Below are 17559 nucleotides of genomic sequence, written 5' to 3' on the forward strand. Positions count from 1 at the left end.
AACTCTGAAAGTGTGAAAGCACCCTAAAGCTACAGTAACACTTTCCTGAACTCAGACTATAGGACAACTGAAAGTGTCTGCTAAATGATACATGTGACCGTAAGCAGCAAAGAGATTCATTCTCAGGGTCAGAGAGATTGTAGAAAATACTCCTGTAAATGTAAAATACAACTACTTTTGCTGCAAAAAAGTGGACTTTTGTACGCTACATTACCGTTAAAATGTTTGGGGTCAGTACAGTTACATTTTTTGGGGTCAGTAAGATTTTTAAAATGTTTTTGACAGAAGTCTCTTATAGGGGTGATGTCTCTCATGTCACGATTCGATACATATCACGATACTGAACTCACGATACGATATTATTGCGATACTCCAAGACATATGGTAAAAGGTTAACCAAAAATGTACTGTTGATTAAAATGCTAAATTTGGTATTACATTGTGTGTGTAAATGAATAGGCTTGGATAGTAACCCAATGCACAGGACAATAAAGACACCAGAATAAAAATATTCATGATTCTGAAGCTGAAAATACTGAATTATTTTAGACGAATATGCTTACACAGTCACTGACTAGACATATTTAAAATAATGTAGGCCACTTTTTACACAAATATTCCCCCATTTCATTATTATACATTATATTCAACATTATATATAGTAGTTTATTTTAGTACTGACACTAAATACATATTGTTGCATTTCTGTATTGCGAATGCGATACATTGTGACACTTTATATTGTTACACCCATAGTCTCTTATGCTCCCCAAGGCTGTATTAATTGCTAAAAAATACAAAAATATTGTGAGGTAACATTACCGTTTTAAATAGCTATTTTCTATTGTAATATGTGTTTCCTGTGATCAAAGCTGAATTTTCAGTCTTCAGTGTCACACGATCCTTCAGAAATCATTCTAATATGCTGATTTGCTGCTCAAGAAACATTTGTTATTATTATCAGTGGATTTTTGTGGAAACTGTGATACATTTTGATCTTCTCATCTAACTGAAGAATTTTAAGGGCAGAGGAAGCTACAAACAGGAAGATAAATATAGTGTTAAAAACAGAAGCAGAGAGATAGAGAGAGATCACTTCACCATTTGCGACTCCCTCTTTGATCAGCCGAGTTGCGATGGGTGCCTGGCCTTGACCCAGCGAGAGGGCAAAGAAGCGCTGACCCATGCCTGACGTCTCTGCCAGCTGAACCAGTGCTGCCGTTGGGTCCACACCAGGGGACAGCACAAAGATCAGAGGAGTCCTCGTGCTGCTGTCCGCTACAACCTGACACACACACACATAGGATAAATGGGTTTTGGTATAACTGCAGATAGGTTTGACCGGTTCTATTTTCTAAGTAAATGCAAAAGTCAAAATGCATACTGAAAAAATGAGAGAAAAATGAAAAAGGGGGAAAGAATCAATTGCGTTTATGTAACCCTGAAACATGTCTGATTTATTTCATGCCGTCTCTCTCTGTCTAGAGGGAAACATAGGACAGGAAAACAAATAAATAAAAGCCCTGGAGTTGGTTGCTATAGTGTGCTCCATAGTTCCAGAGAGTAACGTTATAAAGCAGTATCACATTCAATTTTCAAAAAGTTCAAAAGCCGAAAATGTCAGCTTCTTATAGAATGGTGTCATGGACAAGCTGGCTACATTTCACCTCAACGTAACGCAAAACGTTTCTGTTTTCAGACCCAGGAGCCACAGTGATATAAAGAACAAAAAAAGATAATTTCTTTGCTTATTGATTTATTTCAATACTAAGCTCTCTTTCACTCTGTGTGTGTGTGTGTGTGTGTGTGTGTGTGTGTGTGTGTGTGTGGCTCAGGTTAACCTTATGTTATGGAGGTTGCATTTACACAGCAAGTCACAGATCTGATCTTAATGAGTTAACGAAAGAGAGAGAGAGAGAAACAGATAGAGAGTGTGTGTGAGTAGTTTAATAGTAAAGCTTGTTGGTTTAATTACAGCAAAGTTATCACCTCATTGCTGAGAAATATAAAGTAGCTTTCAGTTTTGAAGCTGTTTTATTTATAAAACTCACGGGGCAGAGGTTGAAAACCAGCTCCTGAATGTTTCACTGTGCGCAATTTCTTTCCTTTATAAAGTTTCCACCTCAATAGAACAGCTGCGAGTGAGCGCATACAGGCACATCTGCTTCATAACACAATATTAAAAAGCGATCTTTGTGGGAGAACGTGTCGCCCTCTCCTTGTGGTGGCTTGGAATTCCAAAGGGAATCAGATACACATGTTTAGACATTGGTGGGATGTATAGATATCAGATATGTATCTGATTTAAAACCACATTTTGAAGTGGCTCAGATTGGATGTGAAAACATCGGATCTTTGAGTTTACATGTATGAAACAAATTCCGATCTGTGTCAGATGTAAGTAAAAAATCGGAATCCAAAATGTCCGAAATCCTAGTGGTGACATTTTTGGTCCCCATGAGGAAAACAGCTTCATAATAAGTGATGTTTTTTGAAAATGTAAAAATGCAGAACGTTTTCTGTGGTGGGTAGGTTTAGGGTTAGGGGATAAGATATACACTTTGTACAGTATAAAAATCATTATGTCTATGGAATGTCCCCATAAAACATGAAAACCCAATGTGTGTGTGTGTGTGTGTTTGTGTGTTTGTCACTCACAGCCTTCATATCGAGGATGGGCGGCTCTACGAACTGAGAGCCCAGGTTGTTGATGATGAAAGCCGTGACGCAGATAGAGATGCGATCCTGTCGGAGAGATCGTACAATCAGCATCCTCTGCAGCTCATTGCAGCTGTTCTCCCATTCTCCTGCGCAGAGAGAGAGAGAGAGAGAGAGAGAGAGAGAGAGGAAAAACAAAGCAAGGAGGCAGATTGTGGCATTCAAAGTCAGGAAGAGAGAGAGGGAAGAGAAATGAAGAGGGAAATTAAGAAACAAGCTGATAATGTGTTTCACTCCACTAACTTTAAAAGGGGATTTTTCATTGACTTCTATTGTTTTCATACTGCACTAATGATATTTTCTCTTCCCTTACTAGGAGCTGCAGGAGAATGATTTTTTTAAAGTACCTGAACTGAATGATGTTTGCTTCTGTTAATGATTCCCACACGTGCATTCTTCCGCTGATATAGACCATATGACTCTGACATTGGCTCTGATATCTAAACGAATGACTTTAAGTGTTCTGTTCTTTATTGTGAATCGAAACCACAGTGACCAGCGTAATCCAACCTGATTCCCAAAACAAATGATTCTTACGAGTCAATTCTTTTTAGTGAATCAAAACGATACCCCACAACCAATGTAATTTAACCTGATTCCCAAACAAATTATTTCATGAGCTGTTTTTAAAACCATACACAGTTTACAGTGTAATCGATCCCAACTCTTATGAGCCGACCACCGACCAGAGTAATTCAACACCAATTCCCCCCGAAATGACCCCTATGAGTAGTGAATCAAAATCATATATCACAATCAGTGTAATCCAACCTCATTCCCAAAATGATGACAGAGAATCAAACATGATTTACTAAGGCACATGACACTTGAATCAGTGTAGTTACTGACTGGTTGTTCATATCACATCCAGTTAAAGTTCTCCTCATTTGGCAGTGGAATTAAATGTATTTTGCCAAATATTTCTTCAAGTCAAGTTGTTCATATAGCGCTTTAGACAATACAGGTTGTTTCAAAGCTGCTTAACAGTGATAAATAAGAAAATAAAGATTCAAAGATGCTAACAGATTTCAATTCTGCAGTAAAGCAGCTCTAGAAAGACAATAGTGTCAGTTCTGGAGTCAGTTCAGAGTTGATTCAGTTCAGTTCAATAACTGTGTGAAGTTTAACAATTATGAAATGAGTTCAACTCAGCTATAAAGCAGCTATAGAGAAAATAGCTATAGATGTATAGCAGCTATAGATGTCATCATCCTGCTCAGTTCATTTCTCATCCAATAGTGTACTTCCGATAGTGTATTTCTTCCTCAAAACCACTAAAGGAATCATTATTAAAACATTAAGGAGCAAGAATTGTTAAGAGATATCAGAATCAGAATTGTTAAAGTCCTTACAATCTCTATCCCGACCCTTATACCTAACCTCAACCTTAAAATTAAGTCCCCATAATGTACACAAAACTCGACACACACACACACACACACACACACACACACACACACACACACACACACACACACACACACACACACACACACACACACACACATTACCAGGAAGCGGGGCTTTCTCTGGGTCCGGATTGGTGTACCAGAGGTGCCAGTCTCGAGGGTACTGCTCAAACGAGGCCATGAGTCCATGGAAATTAGTCAGTTTATCCAGTTCAGTTATGTTGTCCCAGTTAGAGTCCAACAGCCAGTTAGAGCAGGGGTTATCCATCTGTTTCTTCTTATCCAGAACCTAATACACACACACACCGCACAGAGAGCTTTCTGTAACATGAGGACTTTTTTCATTTTTAAACTAGTCAAGACAATCCTTTCCTATAATCCACTTTCAGGCCCAGAACGCGTGCACACACACACACACACACACACACACACACACACACACACACACACACACACACACACACACACACGGCAGCCCTCACCAGTCCCCCACGGAGGAAGAAGCTATATTCATCCATGCTGAGCTTCCCAGACGCCTCCAGGATCTTGGCACACATGTGGAAACTGAACAGGAGCTTGTGACACTCAAACAGTCCTCGACAGGTGTATCTGCAAACGGATCAAACACTCTGACATCACTCTGAAAGTCAGCTTAATATGATTAAAACACATCACATCTATGACACACGAAAGATGACAACAAACAGGCACTACACAAAGATTTTGTGCGGGACTGCATATGTGTGTGCATAAAGTACCCAGTAGTTATACTTGAGTTACAAATAAAAAGATAAACCACGATAAAAAGATAACTTTTGAAAAAAATACTTGAGTAGGTGTTTTAAAGTAACTGATATTGCATGCAGAGTAATGAAAAGTATAAAAACGATGGCATGAGCTGATCACATTGTAGTTGAATGGCAGGAGTGGAGCGCTGGAGTCTGCTAGAATATAGATGACTCACTTCAAATAGTTCTTCACAAGAGCTGTCAGACAGACCCATAACTTGTGATTTCAATTCAGACTAATCGTTCTAAACAATTTATGAACAAATCGTTCAGACTGAATATTAAAAGAATGACAATTGTTTGAGAATTAAACATCAATCCCAAAATGACAAGGTCACTTTGTTTATTGAAACTAATTTCATAGCTACCATTTATGCATATAAATTTATGTTTTTCCAACCGTTTTGTCCCTAAGAAAGTTTCATCAAAAAATGTGCGTACTTGTTTACACGAGACATCAAAAATCAAAGAAAAAATATAGTTTTTATGTCTTTTCAAATCAAGCTGTAATTTTGTCAACATTTAATTGTGAGTAATTCGAATGCATAATTGTAACATAAATTCTATATACATGCACTACTGTTAAAAAGTTTGGGGTTTTAAGAAATCATTGTTAAAAAATGAATGTATAAACATTGTTACAAAAAGTTCCATTTAAAAATGCAGTTCTTTTGAACTTTCTACTCATAAAAGAATCCTAAAAGGTTTCCTCAAAAATATTAAGCAGTTTTCAGTTTTGATAATAATAAGAAATGTTTCTTGAGCAGCAAATCAGCATCTTAGAATGATTTCTGAAGGATCATGTGACACTGAAGACTGGAGTAATGATGCTGAAAATACAGCTTTGCCATTAAATTAATGAATTATATTTTAAAATATATTAAATGTAATAGAAATTAACCTCTGGGGCATGAAAGTGCAAGCAAAGTGGAAGAAAACTCAAAAACAGTATCAAAGTATTTCTCCTTTACGCCTCTGTACAGATATGCATGTGTGTGTGTGAGTGTGTCTCAGACCTGTAGACGGCATAAGTGTGGTGTCTGTTGAGGTTGTTTATCCTCTCCTCCAGTTTGTGGCTGCGGGGGCTGCTCTCTATACTCAGGGTGAACAGGTTGATGTAGGCGTCCAAAGAGAACTGATACATGGGATCTATACAGCCCAGATCATTCAGTACAAAGAACAGAATGGACGCCCTCTGGGCACAGGGGCGGTAGGCCTGAACACACACAAACACACACAGATGGGTGTCTATAGCTTTGTCTGCCTCTCCTGCTATCAACATCCTCATCTCAGCAGTCTTTTTATCTGTCTGCCTTATTCAGAGCTGCAATCTTTAATCCAATCTGGCAACCCTTTCAGCACCATCCCTCACACCATCTCTCTCTCCTTGACCTCCCCCTCATCCCTCTCTCTCTCTCTCTTTCTCTCTCACCTCTCTGGCAGTATCGATTTGGCTCTCGGTCAGTTCGCTGATCTCAAGTTGTTCAGCGACCTCAGTGGCCGTGACTTTGGAGGTCTGAAGGGTGTTCACCAGCTGAACGTCATCCAACAGGGAGCCGGTCGCCTCGTTCAGCAACCTGTACACACACAAAGAAAACAGAGTGAGATTTGCTAACATAAACACACTGATTATTAGAGTTACTGATGTGTTAGTGGCACTCATATAAAGGTGTTAATGGTGTGCCGTGACACATGTAAGAGCGTGTGCCGCCCACCGCAGGATCTCGTCCTCCAGCTCCTGCAGTTTCCTCTTGCCAGAGGCGATGTTGATCACCAGAGAGTCCTTCTGTTCCTCCAGCTCAGGACGCTCCTTCCTCACGACGATCCCCAGCAGCTGGGCCTCCAGACCCTGACGCACACAGAGTTATACTTCATCCTCAAAGACCTCTGTCATGGGGACAAGTTCAATAACACAAACACAGACCTGTTCTTTAACAGCAAAGTTGACGATGGTGGTTTTGGAAGAGATCTCAGGGGTGTAATGTGGATTGGACAGTTTGGTGGTCATGTAGAAACGGAATTCTGGACTGTATTCCACCTCTTTGTCTCCCAGTTTTAACAAGAAACGCCCACCTGCAGAACACACACAAGAGATATGGAACATTTCCTTGTCCGATGTGAACCTACAAGGCTGGAAATGTAATCACAGTGCAGCAACTTATATGTCACATGACAAATATGTCACAATATTTATGCACACCAGTAATGTTTTTTCTAAGGCATGTTTATAAAAGCTACTTAAATGTCCTAATTGAACTAAAGCCTAATCCTGGCTTAATCTGAGCACTGTCTTTATCATTATTATTATTATTATTTTACTTTATCATTATTTCATTATGATTTACAACACATCAATATATTTTCAAAGTTAAATAACCTTTACATATTTAACTTAGAAATACACCTGTAATGTACACCGATATAATAACCTAAAAACGCATTTAGGGCTCTTGACAGACATTCATAAACACACAACATGAACCCATGAAATCATGCACCTTCTTTCATCCTTATTATCAAGCACTTTTATCAGTCAATGTGAGCTGTGTGTGTGTGGACTAACCAACTCGCGTGAGGGACTTGTTGAGGATGGGGGCCAGTGAAGGATCTAGTTCCTCCTGGACGTTTTGCAAGAGAACCGGGGAACCAAACTGCACCGCATTCTCCAGGATCCGCAAAAAATCCGGCATCTGCAGGTCTATCACCTTCAAACCCTGACAAAGAGAGAGACAACATGACTAGACGAGAACATGAAGGACACACAGAGGACAAGATAATGACATCAACTAAGGAAAAAAAGTAAAGGTAGCAGAGAGGATAAATATGATTCAAAAGTGATAAATGGACATCGAAGAAAGAAAATGGGACGTGAAAGCGACGGAGGAGAGCTGAAGGAGCCAGAAAAGCTTCAGCTCTGTCATTTTGTCATTGTTCGTAAATGTCAGCGTTTAACTGTAGCGTGTGAACTGCACTCGCCGCTCCTGACACTCACCACTACAGATGAGAAAAGACCAGCGAAGAGGAGGAAAAGGTCACAGACAAAGAGACAGAGGAAAAACAGAGACTGAAGCTGAACAGCAAATTATCCTGAGAGATGAGACACTGTATGAAAATGCATGTCCTCCTATATCTTCTTCTGAACACACCTGACAGACTATCTGTCCATCTCTCTATATCTACCTATCGGTCTGTCTGTCTATCCATCCATCCATCCATCCATCCATCCAACCCATCCATGCACAGCAAACAAAAGCATCTCTGTCCCGACAGAGAGTCACAGAGAGCGAGTGTATTAATGTGCATCTGTGTTCAGAGGGAGTGATAAATGGAAGGTGTATTGTGCTGAAGGAGAGCAGGTGAGGAGACGCGGCCTCACAGGAAAGGCAGTCTCCAACTCACAGGAGGATTGAGTTTGGAGTTCTTGTATTCTAATTAAGGGCTCTGAAAATGTCTCGTCTGAGGGTTAGACGGCGAGTCATGTGATGAGAACAGTGAATCTGGAAAGGCTATGTTGGCGCTGAATGTGGGTTACGTTTTTCTCCATGGAGAATTAGATCTAAGGCTGTCTAATAATCATGGCAGTCTTGTTTCCATTGTTTCTGCCTTGCCCTGATGTCTGTATTTGTTACCAAGACATGTACTGCAAAACCTTCAGTACAAGGGCTCTATGAACACATATATATATAGGAATGTATGTGTGTGTGTGTGTGTGTGTGAGTGTGATTGTGAGTGAGAGAGAGAGAGAGAGAGAGAGAGAGAGAGAGAGAGAGAGAGAGAGAGAGAAATATTTACTCGTTTGGACTCCATGTTCTTAATCCACTTTAGTGCTTGTCCTTGAGGGTCCACCATTAGTGGCCATCTGTAGGGAAGGACAGAGAGAGAGAGAGAGAGAGAGAGAGAGAGAGAAATATTAGTGCTCACTATAAATGCATGTCACATTATCCATAAATAGGCTATTTCATAACAATTCATAATCTCAAAATGCCATTAATCTGTTTAGTGTGTGTATGTGTGTGCGTGTATGTGTGAGAGAAGAAATTAGCATTAGCTATAAATGAACAATCACAGAAAACTGAGCCTACTATCATCTTTATCTAATTATTCTCCAATCACTATTCATTACTGCCCATTATTCATGAGATATCATCATTTTTCTAATTAGCGTTAAGGGATTGGCTCTCTGGGCCTGACCGGTTGCCACGGGTGACGATGACTCCGTTCTCGGTGGAGAAGGCATCAGACGGGAGGCCTTGGATATTCCATTCGCGCACTGCCGTGGGTTTAGACAGAAACACTGCAAAACTGAACCCCGGAGAACACGGCACCTCCAATTCTCTCACCTAGAGATGAAAAGGGTAGCGAAGGATTCGGGCAAGGGCATTTGAATGAGAGGAGAGAGAAATTGTTAGAGCTGTCACATGCATAATGTCATAATATTATCCGTAAAGTGTGCAATACTACGCAATACTGAACCAATCCCCACTGCAAAATGACAGTAGTGCTCTAGATGCATGTGATGTTGCTTGACACGAGTATCAATAACAGCTATTAGCACCATGTTTATACTGGGGGATAAAGGCGAGCTAAGGCAAGACAGACAGACAGAACAATAGACACACAGACAGACAGACATTTAGATTGAAAGAAAGATATATAGAATGACAGATGATAGATAGATAGATAGAATGATAGTTGATAGATTGATACAGATAGACAGACAGACAGACAGACAGACAGACAGACAGACAGATAGATAGATAGATAGAATGACAGATGATAGATAGATAGATAGATAGATAGATAGATAGATAGAATGACAGATGATAGATATAGATAGATAGATAGATAGATAGATAGATAGATAGATAGATAGACAGACAGAACAATAGACACAGAGACAGACAGACATTTAGATTGAAAGACAAATATATAGAATGACAGATAGACATAGACAGATAGATAGATAGAATGATAGATAGATAGATAGATAGATAGATAGATAGATAGATAGATAGATAGATAGATAGATAGATAGATAGATAGATAGATAGATAGATAGATAGATAGATAGATAGATAGATAGATAGATAGATAGATAGATAGATAGATAGATAGATAGATAGATAGATAGATAGATAGATAGATAGATAGATAGATAGATAGATAGATAGATAGATAGATAGATAGATAGATAGATAGATAGATAGATAGATAGATAGATAGATAGATAGATAGATAGATAGATAGATAGATAGATAGATAGATAGATAGATAGATAGATAGATAGATAGATAGATAGATAGATAGATAGATAGATAGATAGATAGATAGATAGATAGATAGATAGATAGATAGATAGATAGATAGATAGATAGATAGATAGATAGATAGATAGATAGATAGATAGATAGATAGATAGATAGATAGATAGATAGATAGATAGATAGATAGATAGATAGATAGATAGATAGATAGATACCTGTGTCATCCAGATATCTGTGACCAGCTCATCTCTGTAGTTGGACAGGAAAGGGCCCATGTAGGACAGGAAGGCAGCACCCAGCAGGCAGTCTCCCACCAGACAGGACATGTTCTTCTCCAGACCCTGAGCAATCATACACACACACACACACACACGCACACACACACAATGACATCAGAGACCTCTGGCTGCATTTCGCATCCATATATAAAACATCAGGGTGACTGTGTGCGTGTGTGTGTGTGCGTGTGTGTGTGTGTGTGTGTGCGTACAACAACTGTCTCCTCCCAGCGAACTCTCTCTCCTGCCAGTCCAGACACCAGCTTGCCGGCCCGGTCCAGTTTGAGCTCCATGTTCTCGGATTTCCTCCGCAGCTCTTCTTTCTGGGCCAGCTTTTCATCATACTGTCTCTTCAACTGATCCAGCTTCTCTCCTACCTATAGACGTACACACAAACATGTTAACATGTTATATCACGCTTTATCACTCGAACAGCATTGACACAGAGTCACGTCCACATGCTTGCACAAACACAGTGCAGGACAGACTGACACACACACTGACCTCTCTGAGTTTGCCCTGGGCTTCAGCCAGTGAAGCCTGTTTCTCAGCCAGCTGAGTCATTGCTCCATGCAGCCTGGCTCTCTTCGGCTCGACCACCCTGAAGATACGGCCGTAAACCTGATATATATACACAAACACACACACAGATATGAAAAAGCTCATGTTTCAGTGTCACACTCTTAAGGCCCCTTCACACCAAGAATGATAACTTTACCAATACCTAAAAAATATTGCTCAAAGGTATCCCGATCTTCAAGCTGAATGAATTTTTTTAAATAATATTTGGATTCCTTGCTATTGTCGCTACCTTTTGCGTTTGCTAAGTTGGGTTTTATAAGACGATGGCAAGCAGGGCGGGACAGAGAGCCGTCCTCTAAATAAAGCTGATGTTCTGACACTTTCAAAGTGATTTTTTTTCCAGCTGATGAACGAAAACATTTAAAAAAAACCCATTAAAACCCAACAAAAATAAAACAAATCCCAATAAAAAAAGTCTGCATTAGACAAAAAATGCGATGATCTTTTCTTCCCTATTGTGACGAATATCTGAGTGAAGCAGCTCCTCAAATGAGAAAAACTGTAGGGAGGGAGTTAATATGTCCATCTGGAATTGATTGAATCATTGTCATTTGCTAATTGCTGCAATCTCATGTGAGTGACAGGTTGTTGAAGTGGAGGGATTAATGAAGAGATGTCGTGGTGAGAACTATTATGAGGAAACATCAATAAGAAAAATTATGTGCCGTGACAAATATAATAAACACTGTAATATTCCATTTTCATTTGATTTCATGGTGACTTTAAAGCACATAGAATAATTGCTGGTGTGGACGGTAATAAAGTTTTCGTTCTTGGTGTGAACGGGCCATTAGAATAAATGTTACAAGGTGTCACACCATTCAGGTGTCGCAACTGACACCAGTGTTGTACCTCCATGGCCCTGACCCACATGCAGAGGGACTTGGCAGCAGATGAGACCCGTCCGATGATCTCGGGCTGGAAGTCGGGCTGTGTGCAGTAATGTCCGATGGTCTTCAGCACGCGTTCGGAGATGTTGTCCTTATCAAAATTCACCAGTTGCTTAATGAAGTTGGACTCTCCTAAAACAAATGGCTTGTTTTCAGCTTCAGGCAAGCACATATTTCATTTTTTCCCCCGCAATCTGTTCTGTGGTTATGTGCTTTCTACTGCATTGTGCTGACCTTTTTAAATATATCCTGGCATGCTAATGAATCACCCAACCCTCCCCTCACCCGAGTCTTTCTCTCTCTGTTTGGCTCATGAGATTTCGGTTATACAGTAGTCTGGTATGGATTTCATGCCCGAGCCAGCGCCTGAATCCATGTGTGACACCAGTGTGATTGAGTGATTTAATAATGATCTGGAACTCTCTTTTTCTCGTACCCAGTTGTCTCTTGGCCTCTGCCCAAGTTGGTTCACATCCTCTGAGGATCATAACTGCCTGCATGACGGTTTCCACAAGAGCTGGAGGTCTGCCATATGTCTTGATCTCCGTCATGTCTTTCTTATTCAGCGACTCCAGAGCCTGAAGACAGTCCAACAAGATTACCACAGTTTTTTCATGTGCTGATGAAAACATTATGCATCACATATTCACTTGCGCTGTAGCTGTATCATGTCATATTGAAAGTAATAGTTGCATGAATGCAGAATGACCTTCATTGCTTCCTCTAGAGCAGGAAGTGCTTCATCTAGGTCTCTCTGAGCATTCTCAGCCATGGCCTTACACTTGATTTCTTCTGTTTCTATTTTCTCACTGTGAGCACCCACCGCCTACACACACACACAGAGAGAGACACACACATTAAGAAACACCACAGACAAACCAACAAGGTTATAAATATCCAAAGAACGCATGCTAGCTAACACACACAAAGAAAAAACAAGCGTGCGCATACACAGACGCATGTTACAAACACAAACATCAATATGCAACAACAATAAAGAGTAATGCTGAACACAACGACGATATATATCATCAGACAACAGAAACGTGTCAACCGGTAGAGAATCTGCTGTATGATTTATACAACAGCATATGCAGGAATGTTTACAATGTACAATAAATACAATGTACTACAAAGATCAGATTTTTGAAAAATAGACATGCTATATGGTTATGCAATGTATAAAACATTTCAAAGGTTGAATTTCCAGCAAAAATAGCTTTATCACAATATGTACCGTTGCCGTAATTTCATACTGAAATTATATATGATATCATATATCATCTCATTCGAAACAACATTTCATCAAACTTTGATAATTTGCCTTAATCTTTTAAACAACTGAGAATATAGTAATCAAACTACATTTTATAAAAAACACCTATCAAGTTTATAACGTATGAGTCAAATTGGACGACTACAGGGATTCATCTCAAGATCACTCTTCATCTATTGGCAAAGTTATGAAAAGAAAATCAGTCAAGAATAGAATATTGAAAATATTCAAATCAGGAATGTGAGAATCACTCAGTTCCCTGATCATTCTGATTCAATTTCAGCAAATGAAGAACAAATTTATACTCGCGTGCGTTCTGTTTTATGCACGTTATCGTCTCTGACAGACCGCATGTTGAAGCCGCTCAAACCGCCATTTTTACTCATTCAAAACATCAGGTAGTGTGTGTTTTCCAGGAAATGCGTGATTCGCTGGACCTCTGGCTTCTCATAAATACTATTTATTTTCTGACAGACATCAATTTCGTGATATTCAAATTTGAAAACAGATGGATCGTAGGGTAATAATTATGTATTTCTAAGCCAGTAAGTACTGAGTGATTGATGGCCATGAGTGTGTTATGTCAGCCAGCCTAGGTTTTGACGGACGTGGTTACATGCGTAAGGGGTGAACTATGTTTGATTTGAAATGTGTTTGTTTTGAGTAATTATAAAATGCGCTGGAGATGTTCAAAATGCTTTTTGTGCAGTTCGTGGTACTTATTTTATGGCTTCAATAAATGTAAATGTTACTCAGAGACTGACATGTTTGGCTTGTCAAAAATATTACATCCAGCTGTCGCAAATTCATTGACTTTTGAAAATCAAGTTATTTTTTTTTTTTTACCAGGCAAAGAGTGGTTTTGATGGTCTCTTATAACAAAAATCCATCCCTAATGAAGAGCCTCAACATAAGACAGACTGACACACACACACCTTCTGCTGTTCATCTGCCTCTCTCTTCTGCTGCACAATGACAACCAGATATTCCTCACACTGTTTCTGGAACTCAGCTACTTTCTTCTTGGCCTCTTCCAACTCTACAGACATGGCCTCCACCTTACTGCGCGTGTCATCGATCTTAAACAAGCCATTCCTCAACTTAGACACCTGCTCTCCGAGCTCACCACGCTTCTCAGACAACAACCTGAGAAAAGAGAGACAGTTTTCAGAATAAACACTTTGTTTTAGTTTGAGTAAGAGATTTACAGTTAACAGGCAACAGTAAAATGGAAACAGGAAACTATCATGTCTTTTAAATCCTCATGGCAGCTAAAAAAAAAAACAATAACAGAAAGAGAAATTGAGAAAAGTGTGTTTGATTCCTACTTCTTATATCCAGAAACCAGCTCCAGGTAGTTGGTGGGTGTGACGTAATTGTGTCTCTTCAGTTCTATTTTCATCCTGTGAGAGAACTGGGCCACAGACTGATGCACGGTCACAAAGATACTGGCAACTTTAGTCTGGATCTGTGAAGCCACCAGAGAAATGACAAGTTGTGGCAGCCTCGCTTTTAAACAAACCTCGCACAAGGTCACAACAGAAGTATGCTAAACCCAAACTAATCCTAAAACAGACAAAAAGAAAACTAGTCTTGAACTCTCTCCAAACAACTCTCTCCTCTCAATGGAGAACCTCAAGTCAAAGTGATTTGTAGTTCAAAAACCGTGAGCAAAAAGAAACACGGTCTGTATGATATCCCTCTCAACGGAAACAGAAGAATCTCACAGAGATGAAGGAAGAGAGAGTAAAAGACTCCTGATGAATCTTAACACTGGAAATTCAATTAACCTATGATTCAATAGCAGCCGCTAGGAGATGAAGTACCTCAAAAAGAACACAAATTAAAGGCCAGGGCTGAGCGTCACTGACTTGATTGGACTTCGAGTGTATAAAAGGAATATTCTGAGTGAAAAGTTATACAACAACTTAAAAGGTACACTCAGTAATCTATCCCTCTTTAAAAAGTTTAATGTTTTTGAAACAAGTCTCTTATGCCCTTCAAAGCTGCATTTATTTGATCAAAAATACAGTAATATTATGTAATTTTATTATAGTTTAATACATCTGTTTTCTATTTTAATGTATTTTAAAATGCAATTTATTCCTGTGATCAAAGCGTAATTTTCAGCATCATTACTCCAGTCTTCAGTGTCACATGATCCTTCAGAAATTAAATAAAATATAATATAATGTATTTATTTATTTATTTCATTGAGGGGGGCATCCAGGTCATGGGGGCATTACACGACTAGCCAAATAATACTTACTCTGTAATCCACTTTAAGTGATTTAAAAATTATTTATTTTTTTGGGATAAGAAAATCTACCCTAACTACTAATTACACATTTCAACAATGGCATTATCAACTAAAAAATTAGCATGAAGCTACATCCACACCACTAGGGGTCAGTATAAGTCAAAGATGACAGACAGCACAACAAATACAAAACTGCTGAGTACACTTTCTAAAAATAAATAAAAAGATAAACAAAAATTGCATTACTAGTTCTACACTTTCATTGGATGTCTAGGGGGCAACTGTCGATTGTAAGTACATCTGTTTTTATAAATTGAGTCGAAATCATTTAACGGGGTAGATGTTAACTTATTTAACACGAATATTTCTATATGCGATTTTGTGCTCTGCAAAACACTGACAACATTTGCAAATCCATCGTTTGTTGATGTGTCTCACCCCGTCCTCGCTCCCTAGAGAGAGTCCATCCAAACATCTTTCTGCCACTTCCAACAGAGCGTCACGTGGCCATTCAGAGAACCAGTCTATCGTGGTGCAGTTCACCAGTGCCGGGTACTGACGAAGACGGTTCCTAATCAAATAAACACAGAAACAATCAGGCCTTACATACCCATAATCCCTCCATTATGTAGACAGTTCAAGATGGTTTGCATTGATTTGTCACAAACACTAATATCACCCACCGGCTCAGTCATGCTAGTTAAAGTCAGACCAGTGCCAGACCAATCAGAGTGAGTGCTTAGATGATTCGGGCTGTCATATTTAACGAGTCAGGGCCCTACGGGTCACATTACGCACAACCGCCTCCTTCATGTGACGGCAGATGCAAATGAGTGATTAACGAGAACATTTCCCATGCATGTTTCTATAGTGCTGCAAGTGCGACAGGCATAATTACAAAGCAGGAATGTTCTTGCCAGCCGCCGTCTGGGGGCCAGTGAACAATGGACCGCATCTACTTATCTCCGTCTCTCATCGAACCTAATATTTACCTGTATTATGGCTCTTCCTTGTTATTTGTGTTGTCATTATTTATCATTATTGATCGAGCACACTATAACTATGATCTGCAGGTAACATGCATCTGCTCTGGCAATACAAACACACTGTTGTTGGTCATGCCAATAAAGCCCCTGAAGCTGAAATTGACTGAGACACAGCAAGCTAAAGACGGAAAAGCAAACAGAAAGAGAGAGAGGGAAAGCCAGATTTACTGTATCATTTATGAAGACACTTGCGAGTTTACGACAGCACACGGTAAAGCGATTGTAGATGGAGGGCAGAGCTTTGTCTTCCTGATGTGTGTGACATGACAGTGGCAGAGAGGTTTACTCCAGTCGTTTCCTCTAATTTCACCTTGTTGTATCTCTCATCCACTTTGAACTCGCTCAATGAGTCATCGGTTGACTCATAAGCAGCTGTACTATGTGCGGGTCTGTTCGGTTAAACCGTATATCGGCGTTCACTGTGAATCAAGCATTCAGAGAGAGATCTTAAGCCATAAGAAGCCACAGGATGGATCTCAATGTTAGCATGGTAATCAAGGCTGACTCACTATTTGAGCAAGTTAGATTATAAGCAGTAGGCGTGCATGTGTGCTGTATTACAGCCAGCTATATTAAATCCACGCACATGGGATTTTGTGGAGACACTGAATGCTGAAGTGGTGGCAGGTTACAGTCGTGCCTTTGCATGTGATGTCTATAGTACGTAACTAGCATAGTATGCATTAGCTTGCCACAGTATGAGGGATAGAGATTGCCTTTCCTTTATGCCTCCATCTACATTTATTTTCATTATTAATATCGTCGCCACATTGCTTAATACAGTTTCATAAATGAATCTTACTGTATAATTAAATGTATTCTTTTTTCAAAATGTATTTAAGCTTTGTTCTACACTGCACATTTAATTCAATTTAAGAATTTAATTTAACTAGGCAAATGATTAGCTAGTGTTGCTCTTAATGTCAATAAAAGTAATAATTATTACTATTATTATTATTATATTTAACTGTTAAAAAACAGAAGATGATCACGTTTAATTAGATTAAATTCATTCAATAATAATAACTTTTATTATTCTAAATATTTT

General features: G+C 39.3%; 1 protein-coding gene across 1 annotated transcript in view; it reads right to left on the reverse strand.

The window, feature by feature from the left end:
* Positions 1–17559, reverse strand: part of dnah2 (dynein, axonemal, heavy chain 2) — a 154784-nt gene that overhangs the window by 16483 nt on the left and 120742 nt on the right. The window contains exons 59-78 of the mRNA XM_079867707.1: positions 15904–16036; positions 14534–14673; positions 14141–14351; positions 12639–12755; positions 12366–12507; positions 11892–12061; positions 10962–11078; positions 10670–10834; positions 10395–10520; positions 9107–9255; positions 8708–8774; positions 7479–7629; positions 6840–6988; positions 6631–6764; positions 6348–6492; positions 5932–6131; positions 4610–4736; positions 4230–4416; positions 2659–2807; positions 1102–1285 (exon numbers count right to left, since the gene is read on the reverse strand). Coding sequence (XP_079723833.1) covers positions 1102–1285; positions 2659–2807; positions 4230–4416; positions 4610–4736; positions 5932–6131; positions 6348–6492; positions 6631–6764; positions 6840–6988; positions 7479–7629; positions 8708–8774; positions 9107–9255; positions 10395–10520; positions 10670–10834; positions 10962–11078; positions 11892–12061; positions 12366–12507; positions 12639–12755; positions 14141–14351; positions 14534–14673; positions 15904–16036 — 2963 coding nt within the window. The remainder of the gene's footprint in view (positions 1–1101; positions 1286–2658; positions 2808–4229; positions 4417–4609; positions 4737–5931; positions 6132–6347; positions 6493–6630; positions 6765–6839; positions 6989–7478; positions 7630–8707; positions 8775–9106; positions 9256–10394; positions 10521–10669; positions 10835–10961; positions 11079–11891; positions 12062–12365; positions 12508–12638; positions 12756–14140; positions 14352–14533; positions 14674–15903; positions 16037–17559) is intronic.

Source organism: Squalius cephalus, assembly GCF_949319135.1.
Source record: "Squalius cephalus genome assembly, chromosome: 3".
In the NCBI taxonomy this organism is placed as follows: Eukaryota; Metazoa; Chordata; class Actinopteri; order Cypriniformes; family Leuciscidae; genus Squalius; species Squalius cephalus.